The 11,797-nt window shown below is 35.8% G+C and overlaps 1 protein-coding gene across 1 annotated transcript; it reads right to left on the bottom strand.

Annotated features, from left to right (window-relative positions):
* Window positions 1-1,484: 1,484 nt before the first annotated feature.
* LOC132063769 (dynamin-related protein 5A) lies at window positions 1,485-11,574 on the bottom strand. The gene is made up of 16 exons (XM_059456481.1): window positions 11,250-11,574; window positions 10,345-10,408; window positions 10,149-10,253; window positions 9,883-9,984; window positions 9,205-9,255; window positions 9,048-9,109; window positions 8,537-8,627; window positions 6,834-6,898; window positions 5,236-5,430; window positions 4,820-4,939; window positions 4,534-4,604; window positions 4,228-4,453; window positions 2,858-2,908; window positions 2,351-2,579; window positions 2,088-2,227; window positions 1,485-1,874 (listed from the first exon to the last, which is right to left on the bottom strand). Exons 1-16 carry the CDS (start codon window positions 11,376-11,378, stop codon window positions 1,746-1,748), a joined length of 1,830 nt encoding a protein of 609 aa, XP_059312464.1. The 5' UTR covers window positions 11,379-11,574; the 3' UTR covers window positions 1,485-1,745.
* Window positions 11,575-11,797: the final 223 nt, after the last annotated feature.

Below are 11,797 nucleotides of genomic sequence, written 5' to 3'. Positions count from 1 at the left end.
TCCAAGGATGAAAGAAGGAAAATTGACTTACTTTTGTCCTTTTTTGTTCTCAATCCAAATGCAGTGGGTTCAAATTCAGCTAAAAAAGACTACGGAAGAACGTTCATTCAAGTCGTAAAGGGTTGAGATCTAATTTGTCTCTATGTGCAAATTGCAATGACTTTCTTTTTATTAAGCGTCATCCAAGAAAGAACCGAGTTAAACAAACTCCGATCCTATCAGTTTCTTGATAGACAAAATTATTTTATTATATAGGAAAGGGGCATTAATAATTTATTTGGCCAAACTTCCAAATCTATTTATTTTGAAAAGTGCTTTTGTCAAAAGTTTCTTTCAGAACACTAATTTTGAAAAGTTGCAGTTTGTGTTTGGTTAATCAAATTGAAAACAAAAAGCTGTTAATACTATAGCAGCTTTGTTCGATCAATGTTCCAAAAGTGCTTCTGAGAAAAGTTGTATCTTTAGCTTCTGAAAAACATCTTCTTTTTTTTCTGAAAAGCATCTTGTTATTACCAAAAGCACTTACTTTTTACCTAAAAGCTTGTTCAAACACCTTAACTCTCTAAAATTAATATTTTAAATTGAAAAAATATTTTATTTTTTTTTTAACTTACCAAGAATATATATATATATATATATATATATATATATGTATGTATTTATATATACGCCGTGAAAGGCCAAACAAACTATAAATCGTATCTCCCATACATCAAGAGATAAATGAGTACAGCTAAATATGTTGTGTCCCTATTATATGAGCTGTGGTGAACTGTGTGATTTTGTGCTTTTTATAAACCTATCCTCCTTTCCCCACTTCAATCCTTATACCAAGGGATCCAAAGAAAATCAAATACTTGATAAAATTGTATGCCTACATTAAGGTGGAAATGAAGATTATCATATCTGAACATTTTTCGATGTTGTTCAAGCACAACGACAGTTATTCCTACACGAATCACTTTATAAGCAATAACTTCGATATAGCTAGTCAAACTCTTATCGTATTGACGAATCAAACATACAATTTTATATTTTAACTATAAAAATTTGTTATTATTATTAATATACTGAGTTGTAGATTGTTCATCCACTTGTATTATCTTTGTTTTTTTCATTTAAAAGCAACAAATTGATATCCTAATCACACCAAGAGTTGGATGATCAGTCTACAACACGAGCACAAATACTTGGTGAACCTGCCCACTAGGAAAAGGAACAGATGGACTCACCTCAACCACTCATTCCCTTTGTTTCCAATAAAAGAGCATAACTAGAAAACATAATTCAATAATTGCTCATTTAAATTATTAAAATTCATTTCACAAACAAGCAAGCTTAGCAACCATATCTTTTAAGTCATTGTATCCAGTAGGCATACAATCTTGGACATCACAAGAGTCATAGAAACAGAAACGGCAAGCCACTGCTTGGGCAAAATCATACCATCAAAGTGACATCCAAATTGAACTGGATTCAGTGAGTGGAAAAATTAAGGTCATCACATCCAATATATGCTCTGGCCCATACAAGCAAGAGATGAAATGTCAAATATCAAGTCGATACATTTGGCTTTAAGTACTGCAAAATAAGACGAGGCACAGGAACTGCTAGCATTCCTCTAAACTATATATCATCCTACTTACCATGGAAAGAATCATATGTCGAAGCAAAGAATCACAGGCCACCTATCCCTACATTCCAATCATGATGAACAAAAACTGAAGAAAAATAAAGGTGTGCGTCTATTTAGACCATGCGACTGAATCAATCTCAGATTGAGCAGATCTGTACAACTCAAGTCTCTTTGCTAGATTAACACGGCGCTGCATTATTGCTGGATCCTCATCCAACAAAGTACCTAGCTGTTTACCCTGCAACAAAAAATAAGGAAGTTGAAAAGTGGAGCACAGATTATTATACATCAAAATCATCATCATTGTTACTCTCTCTTCTCCCACAGCTGATTACCCCACACCAACACCACAACAACGTCCACCACCCCCACCCCAAACCCACCCAAAACACTTCCCCAGCAAGAAAAGAGTTTTCAGGTTAGTTGAACAGTGAGGTGCAAAAATTCTCACCTCCTTCTTGCCCAAGTCTGTGAAGAAATGATCGAGCAAGCTGCGTTTGGCCTCCCGTACTTGGCAATAAACAACAGACTTAGGAATGGAATTCCTCAAACTAGCACAAACCATATTGACATAAGACAAGACATTCGATCCTGTTGAAAAGAGCCCATTAGGGGATACAATCAAAATAATTTACACGCAATAACGCCAGTCATTTAACAGCAAAATTCAGAAGACCATTCAATTTCAAGGACAAAAGCTAATTCAAAACCCACCTATCTTTCGGAGATAGGAATCATTGTATCGGTCAAAAATTGAATGTGTTGGATTCCCTCCCTTCTCAATATCTTGAGGAAGCTTCCGGAAGAAATCTACAGTCAGGTAACTACACTCCATTTCAACAAGCTGTAAAGTTGCTTTTTTGCTTTCGTCCCTCATCCTTTCTAATGATTCAACAGCTGCAGCGTTGACCTCAACTCTAAGAGAGGGATATTGCTTTAGCTCCTGTCAATAACAAAAGGCCCAGTACATGCATTCATTTATAGCCCCTTTCACTGTTTAAAAAAATATAATCATGGTAACAAGAGAATTCTTTTGACTTTTCCATGTTGGAATCACCGAGCAGAATGCGTTACTGGGGTTTATTTGCTTAACTCACCAGTCACCAGAATGAATTTTTAGAATCCTAAATGAGAATGGCGGAGACTTATAGCATGCGTTTATTAAGCCTTTCATATATGTCAAACTCAGAATAGTAATTTAAAACGGGAAATGAAACATACTGAAGTCTCACTAATTGACTTGTGAACCAGATCCTTCAATATAGCATGAACCTGAAAAGCATTGCAGATGAAATAGTTAAAGAACTATTTTTGCTCAACTACACAAAAATGTACCCATTAGGCCATTACGCTGAACAAAAACCCCTTGTGTATTTCACGTTACTATAATTAAATAAGGTCAAGTACAAAATACTCCACACGAGTAGTTCTCTTCCACCATTAAGCACTTAACAACATTGCAGCTGCCAATTTATCTCAGTTTGAAACATATTAACGTAATGGCTTGATGCATATGCGGCCCCCTAAACTTGCCTCTTTTTTCCATTTTGGCACCTCAACTAAGTGTTGTTCTTATTGAACCCCTGAACTCGTCCTCAAGTGTATCTATCAAACACAATCCGACTTACATAGTATTCCATCTTCAATGTAGCAACATGCTAATATATATTCTAATTTAATTATGCCATCTTTTAGCTAAGATTAGCAGCAATTGAGAGGGAAAAAAGGAGTAGCTCTTAATTAAGTTGGTAGTGAAAGAGCAAAACCAGCAGAAACTGACACATCCATGTCGTAAAGAATAGCTTACCACGCCTAAAATATTACTCCACCTTCATTTCCCCAATTTAATTTCTGCTTCTAATAAAAATCAGATTCAGAGGGTTTGATAGACACACTGGAGAATGAGTTTAGGGGTTCAATAGGAACAACACTTAGTTGAGGTGCCAAAATGGAAAAGAGGGACAAGTTTAGGGGGCTGCTTATGCATTAGGCCTAACGTAATTGATGCTTAAATACTGTTGGATTGACATAGATCAACTTTTAGAATGATACAACAAACACATAAATAAAACCTCATTCTTGTCATCCAGAAGAAAAATGAATTCATTCTCACAAGTTCTTATTTCTAAGGAGAAACAACTGGTTTCCAGGTTTGTAACATTGCATGTACATCCCCATTCACGTTTAGCCTACATCTTTCTTGAAGAATGTCTCAAATACTAAGAAAAATTCAAATCGACTTAAACCAAAGCAACTCAAAATGACAATCGCAGACATTAGGATTTTTATTTGCGACATTAGTCCTAAATACTACTATGAACTATCACGCACTCAACAGCGAGCAGCCATTGCGCCTCAAGAGTTCAAAGTCAGATCAAATTCAACAGTCTTCTATCATACCCCACAAATTAAAACAGAGATGGAATGAGAATCAAGAAAAGGCAGAGGAGAAGACAAAGAAGAAGTGAAAGGGGACCTAGAAGGGATGCTTAACACTCAGAGAAAAGAACAAAGCTAATTGATATTGCTCATGCAGAGCGCTCTCATTAGTTGTAATGGTAAAAGCATGTCAGAGAGATATAATTTTGTACCGCATCGACTGCTGCTTCAGCAGGACCCTTGATAGAAATCAAGGAGGATTCAATAAGACGACGATATCCTTGCTCAGGAGCAATCAGATGTGGTTGATATCCATCAGCTTCAGTTATAAGTTTCCTTACATTTTCCATTGAAAGTTGCTTATCAAATTGCAACCTTTTCAATGCAGCTGGGAGTTGATTGTCAAAGACATTATATATTTTATCTCCACCTGGTCGACTGCAACAAATAAGATTAAAACAAAGCAGCATAGTTAATTAGTCAAGATTAAAAGGACAGAAGCAGCAGGGAATACTCACACTCCATCAAGATGTTCTTTGAAGATTCCATCAAAAGTACGACAGACTTCCATAACCATGTACAATTTTCCCTGCATTGGTAAATGTAAACATATGTAACAAAGACATGACATGCATTTTTTTGAAAGGTAACAAGGATATCACATACATTCCGTAGCCACAGGAAAGCAAACATATATTCTGAAAGCTAACATGGAAAGTAGAGAACCAACTAATTACAGCTAGAGTAAAATCTGTCTCGCAAAATTTGATAATCAATTTACAGAAAATTCAAGATGATACTTACTCCAGCATCAGTGGCAATGGGCTTCCCAAGACGGCTCAATTCACTTTCTAGTTCAATGATGGTCTTGTTGATAAGTGACTGAAGACCAGGAATTCTTGACTTGATAACTGCCTCCAAATGCTAAATATGAATCCGGAAAATCAAACAGAACAGTTAGTACTTTGAATAAACTGAAATCATGTCTAAGTCAACTAGGAAAAAGTAAAGACCTCGAAAGCTTCATTTAGGGCACCAACAAAAACAAAGTATGTCGCGGAAGAAGTTATAGGAAACTTTATCATGAGACTTTCCTCAGAGGCGCATGAAATAAAATTTAAAAGGGAGAGAACATGCTCTAATTAAAAAGGTTTCTGCACCAAGGGCACTTAAACAACATTTCAGAATAAGAAAAAACATTCTTTGAGAATATAACATACTTTTGACATAACTTTCCCAAGATGTTCTGACCCCATCCTGTTGGCAAGATGCCTGTACTCAGGGGTGCTAGCAAAATACTCCTTTTCTCTACGCCTGGCAGCAATCATGTCAACATTTTTATTAATATCCTGTTGAGAACGATTGACAACACCTATCCACGGAAATTGTAGTTTATATGCTCTTCCTTCCAATATCTGAAAATTCAAGAAGATGATTTAACATAACAACCACTGCAAACCTTTATAAAGTGTGACAACCACCTCAATGTGGCTCTAAAGTTTTTTCAAGAAAAGAATCTAATCCAATTGACAGTTCAGTTTGCAGCACATGTGAAGACAGGATTACTAATTTTGCTCACATAATAGCGGCAAAAAGAAATGTTATCAACTACAGTATTAGTTTATTCCAAAAGGTAGTATTCTGAAATGCTCAGAGAAGAACTCAAAAAGCAGGATTAAAGATGTTTTCACTGCATCTTATATCCTTGAAATCAAATCACGTCTATTGCTTTAGATTTTTTACTGGAGAGCTGTTCACTTAGTCAAATTCAAAGTATATAGACAGTAGTAGTTCGCATAAAAATACAACCCAAAAAGGCATATTTTGTTTCCTAACCAATGCCATAAACCAAACCTTTTCACATAAACCAGGAAGATATCAGCAAAATTGAACAACTTCAAAAATAATTTTGGATTGCTGTTGCGAGGACCATGCCTCACCATTGTCTTTGAAAATAAAATCCTTAAAGTGAAGTCAAAACTAACCTTATCAAATTAGAAACAATAGATTTATAAGATTTTAGATCAGTTTGATATATTTTCACTTAACAGCAGATTGAGATTTTGTTTAATCATTCTTACTTTGACATGTGCGTTTAAACAACCTTTTCCTTTATATAGAAACTACTTTTAAAGATAACGTATTTGAAATACTTGAGAAAGCATGCTACCCAGACTCTTCATTTTTCTTGAAGAGATCCTTCAAAATACACAAGAAACCTACTATAATTTCAAAGCCTTCAGTGGAGGAGACAAATCCACACCTGTTACTCATTCTTATTTTATGTTAGCCACAGAAAGTGGGGCCTCTTGTTCTGTCTAACCAAATGAGGATTGGATTCACATATATACTACTTCACCCTTGTTAGATGCCAAAAGTATGGATTTGGATTTCACTGAACATCGACAAAAATCATCATTTCTTCAGCTCCTACTGAACTCAATTAGCATAGTGTCCAAACTTGGTCTAAATAAATTGAATCAAAGATGATAGCAGGGATCTGTCAACGGAGGACTCTTCCCCAGAGTACTCCAATTTAACTATCAACGGAAAGCATGACTTGTCAATAACTTCATGTATAAATGAGTTCCCCCAATCATTTACGAGACCCACTTACAAGTTAAAACATAGATTTTTTATCCAAGACCAAAAATTCAAGAGTAACCCAAGTATAGCTTCTTCTAAAAGTACTATATCAAACAAACCATTTACAATGGAGCTCCAACATCACTAAATCTAGGCCATGCTTAGTGCAAACATACTTCCACCCAACAAATAAAAATAGAAGTAACATTATATAACCAAGTAACAAACTTACATCAACAGCATCAGTACCCTTATCCATAAGATCAATCTTCGTCAGAACACCAAACGTCCTTTCCCCTGAGGCAAGTAGCCTTTCACAGTGTTAAACGGCAATATTTATCATCTCATTTCCAAAATCACTCTCAATATAACACAATTTATAATGCAAACTAACTCAAACAGTACTTAATAAGAGCCAGTGTGGACTACTGTATCACTACACAACTGAACACATAAAGAAAGAAGCAAAACGCAAAGAGATTATGATTCGAGCAAAAACTTTAGCTACATTATTTGCTCAATCAATAATATTTTGAATGAGTCAGAAACCCATAATTTTGTATGTGTATAAGATAATAATAATAATAGTGATATATTTTATTTGAGCTGTCATAAGAAAATATTTATACATATTTGTAAAAGGAATAATTTTTGCAAATGTCAATACTTGAAAAACAATTCAGGAAGCCCCTGAAAGCCTAAAACAAAGATAAACATTCAAATAAAAGGAAGAAATCATTAGCCAGAAAGTGCCCCTTAAAGTGATTATACACCCTATTTGAAAGCACTAATAGTCACAGAGTTTTGGTTAAGATAATAAGGCCAACCTGGATGGTCTTTCATTTTGTTAAATCAAAGGAAACGCAAAATTTACATGCTTGAAAGACTCTCCACGCTTAAGATGTAAGGCAACGAGTTAGAACAGGAGCACCATGGAGCTGGGGGTTAATAAGCAGGTTAAAAATTGGGAAAGAAATTAAATTTGTAGTTGGTTAAGAAATTAAAATGTAGTTCTCACATAAACAGAAATCAGGAAGCTTGTGTAGTCTTGTGCAACGGATGTTATGCGTTCAAGATAAGAAAGCCGTTCTAACATACCAACATGAAGAACATTAGATGTCCTAAAGCTTTAATGGATTGGTTACTTAGCCTCTAAGTGGCTTTTTGTTGAACCAGCCAATCGTACTACCTTTCATCAGATTCACAGGTTCAACCAGCCACTCTTACTAGCTTTCAGAAGATGAACAGCTGGAAAACCTATCACAGGGACTCTTTATTCAATTACTAAACTCACCCGCAAATGTGTGGTATATCAAATTTCCACACCTGCTTTAATTTCGTCGGTGATAACTCGTTAAGTGCAAATATTATCTCTTCATGAATGCTACTACAAGAAAATATTATCTCTCCCTGATTAAAAAAACATTTTTCTCTTCTCAGTTCTATTTTCTTTCCTTGGTAAAAAATTTATTTTTCCTTGAAATCCAGGTCTTCCGTTGTCAAATTTAATGGTTATATTGCATGAGAAATGTTGTTCATTGCTTATCAGGAAGAAAAGGGACATATAACAAAAGCTTAATAAAATTTTATGTACTTCAAACATAACTTGCACTAAATAAAAGGTATTGTACAATAGGACCGCGCTTCAAAACACCCGTGTATAAGGGGGAGCAAGCAGGTTGAAATCATTCCATCCTCTTACTTTCATGAGAGTCCCACATCACGTGAAAGAATAGAACAAAAACAAAAACCAAGAACAACCTTGTCATCACCATCAGCGTGGACAATTATTTTAAGAGCCGATACAAAAGAGCTCATATTTTGATTAACTAGATCCAGCTATTTGACATCAATCCAAATTTACATAACTGATCAAATATAGCAAGCAAGCTAGATAAAGAGAAGGCAAAGTAGAGGACATTTCCTAACTCTAACCTTTTGGATCTACTTCACGAGAAATCTTAATAGCATCGGATGTTGCAAGATCTTGATTGGCAGGAGAAACAGCAAGAATAATGCAATTCGGCTGCAACGTAAAAAAAAAAAAATAGAATAAGAAAAACACCCCTGCACATGTCAAGTAGTAAACTGCGATCCTTTCAGAAGACAATATATATTTACCAACATCTTAAAGTATAGAAAGTAAACCGCTCATAATTTATGGCATGTTTGGGACAATGGAACAACAACAAAATGGAATGGCAATGTCCAGGCGGGAAAGGAAGTAACATCGGAATCACAAATCCAAAATGAAATCAGGAATTACAAACAACAAAATGGAATGCAATGTTCATTCCATTTCCAAGCCTTGATGCCATTTCCCGTTCCATTTTGAAATTCCCAAAATGACCATTCAAACTACATACTGCATTATTGCTCCCATAAATGTAAAGACACTTGAAGAATGCCCATAGAAACTTTTATAATTAAAAAAAGTACAACTAACCTTCTCAATATAAGAGCGAACCATGTTTTCTATGTCCGCAACAATGCTATCAGATTGCCCCTCTGAATAAATGGAGAGAATTAACTCAGAAATAGTCTACTATCAGGAAAAAGGCAAAAGATAAACTAAAACTGATGATTCAAAACAAACAACTCACCAACTGCTACTTTTGTAAGTCCAGGAAGATCTATGAGTGTCAAGTTTACAACTGGCATGACCAAAATCAAAATTCAGCTGTCAAAAGCCTGAGCAACAAACAGAAATATACAACACGGAATAACCATTGCAGATAGTGTTTATTAGGGACTATCACAAACATAATCTGATGGCTGGAAAAAAGGGACACAATTGGCACCAACAAAAGGCTGCAACTCAAATTAAAGATATAGCCCAATAGGAAACAAATGTCAAAAACACCATATTCAACATCGAGTAGATCTTGACAAGTGATAAATTTTGAAAAGCTCTCCACTAAAGCATACACCACAACTACGGTTCACCAGCAAAGCTCTCCTATATGAGATTTTACCCAAGATACTTTAATTGTCTAGTCAATACTCAAACGGAAAGTTTGTTTAGTTGCATTAACTGTTGCAAAATATTTGCCTCTCTACCTCCCAAAGGTAGGGGTAAAGTCTGCATACGCTCTACCCTCCCCAGGCCCCACTACGTGAAGTTGTCGTTGTTGTTGTTGTTGTTGTACGGTTCAATGAAACAAAAGATCACTAAAATTCGAATTTTAAATATATAGCCATGACAAGGTTCAATCACTTCTTTTCTCAACACAAGTACATCAATTGCAACCTTAAACTGAACGACGTGAATTTCTTCATACCATTGGGAGAATATATACTGAGATAAATTGGTACGGTGGATATCTGTTTGCTACGGCCTGTCTCTCGGTCAGTCTCATCAGCAATCTCCTTTCTCACAGCAGCTGAACAAGAGATACACAAGATTTAGATCAAAAGGACAATAAAGCAAGATGAAACTAGAAGGAAGATGACAATAACAGTACACTGGGTATATCAGGTGATACATGCGGAAGGTAAAAATTAGGACTGCATACACAATAATGGCATACATTGTCCAACGACTCACCAAAATCAGTAAACCTCTTCCTTGGAAGGTGTCCAAATTCTGCATATTCTCTACCCTCATCTATCCGGTGAAGCTGTAGGACAAGGGGTCGACGAGTGACAATACCTGCACATGATATGTTAATAATATTTCTTGTGATCCGGTATTAATAAAAACTTTATCTAAACAGCACTAATAATGAAGACATTATTTTTACCAGATCCGCGAGGCAAAAAATCTTTTCCGACAACGCTCTCAAGCACTGAAGACTTCCCAGAGCTCTATAAGCCATAGACAATATTACGTTAAGCAATATAACTAAACCAGCAAATCATTAACCAAGAGTGCTTCACATTAAGCACACAACTAATATTGTTTAAGACATATAATCCGACCAAAGACACATGATAACTCGCCGCTACAAAACCACCAGAGTGCAGACAAACATAAATTGAGTCAAAAGGAACTGATAAATGTACATAAATGTTCACAAGCTGAAACACAGTGAGCTACAGTACCCAATATTCACCATTAATCTAAGAAGAAATGGTTATAGATACCAGTTTTTCGCACTACCGTAATAACATCCAGCAGCTCAAAAACTTCATCTGTACAAAGGCTCTTTTTCACATTAAGCCTCTATATTATAAAATGGAGACAGCAATCACATATTCCAACATGAACCGAAATTACCAACCGAATGAAGCTACAACCGACTTGATCAAGAATTACTCTTGTTTTCATTTTTAGTCTGTTTCAAAAAGAATGACTCTTTTCTTTTTTTGGTAACTCTTTAATTAACACTTTCCACATGGCATGTTTAAAACCACAAGATTAAAGGACATTTTAGTACATTCTACGTATTACTTTCTTAAACTTGATGTCAAGTCAAAACCAGAGAAACAAGACAGCACTAAACTACAAGGCATAATCAGATATTCCGACATGAACGAAAATTACCAACCGAATGAAGGTACAACCGACTCGTTGAAGAATTAACAAATACTAGATCGGGACCCTAGATTTCAACAAAATAGTGATTTCATCATGAAGAGCATATTAGAAATCGGAAGATTCTAGAAGAGTAAGAAGGATATAAAAGAGAGATCTGAATGGTTAGACCTGGCCACCAACGACGGCGATGGAAGGAAGGGCATCCCAGAGGGTAGGCAATGCACTCTCTTCACCGTGATCACCAAGGGCTGTGCAAGCTCTCTGTAATCTGTTTACCAATTGTATTAGATTCTCCATTGATCGGAGAGTTGCGATTTACTAATTGATCGATAGATGAACGGCGATTTGAAGAAAGGAGAGAAAAGGCCAACGGATCCAATTTAGAATTTGAAATTGTAACGGAGAGACAGAGAGAGAGAGAGTTTAAAATATGGACCGCGTCGACGTCGGTTAGCGAGTGTGAAGGCTGGGTTCTCTTGTGAATAAATTAATTAATCAGAGGCTTGTATCTCACTTTTCACAACTTCTGGGGCCTAAAGCTCCATTGTTGGGTGTTGAACTTCAAGGACTTGTATGTCACTTTTCACCTTTCACGAACTTCACTTGTTGAACATCAACAACATACCCACTGTTAGGGCTGTATGTATACAAACCAAATCGATAAATCGCACCAAATCGATAAATTGAATCAAATCGCAAAAAAAAATCGACTAGCG

Source organism: Lycium ferocissimum, chromosome 7, assembly GCF_029784015.1.
Source record: "Lycium ferocissimum isolate CSIRO_LF1 chromosome 7, AGI_CSIRO_Lferr_CH_V1, whole genome shotgun sequence".
Classification (NCBI taxonomy): domain Eukaryota; kingdom Viridiplantae; phylum Streptophyta; class Magnoliopsida; order Solanales; family Solanaceae; genus Lycium; species Lycium ferocissimum.
The sequence above is the reverse complement of the archived record's forward strand: the minus strand, read 5'-3'. Positions and strand labels throughout refer to the sequence as shown.

Excerpts from the sequence above, each read along its gene's own strand:
- LOC132063769 (XM_059456481.1), bottom strand. The coding sequence starts at position 11,378 with ATGGAGAATCTAATACAATTGGTAAACAGATTACAGAGAGCTTGCACA. Across the intron at positions 9,256-9,882 it reads CAGTATATATTCTCCCAATG|TTGTAAACTTGACACTCATA; the intron begins GTATGAAGAAAT and ends TGGTCATGCCAG. Across the intron at positions 1,875-2,087 it reads CAGACTTGGGCAAGAAGGAG|GGTAAACAGCTAGGTACTTT; the intron begins GTGAGAATTTTT and ends TTTTTGTTGCAG.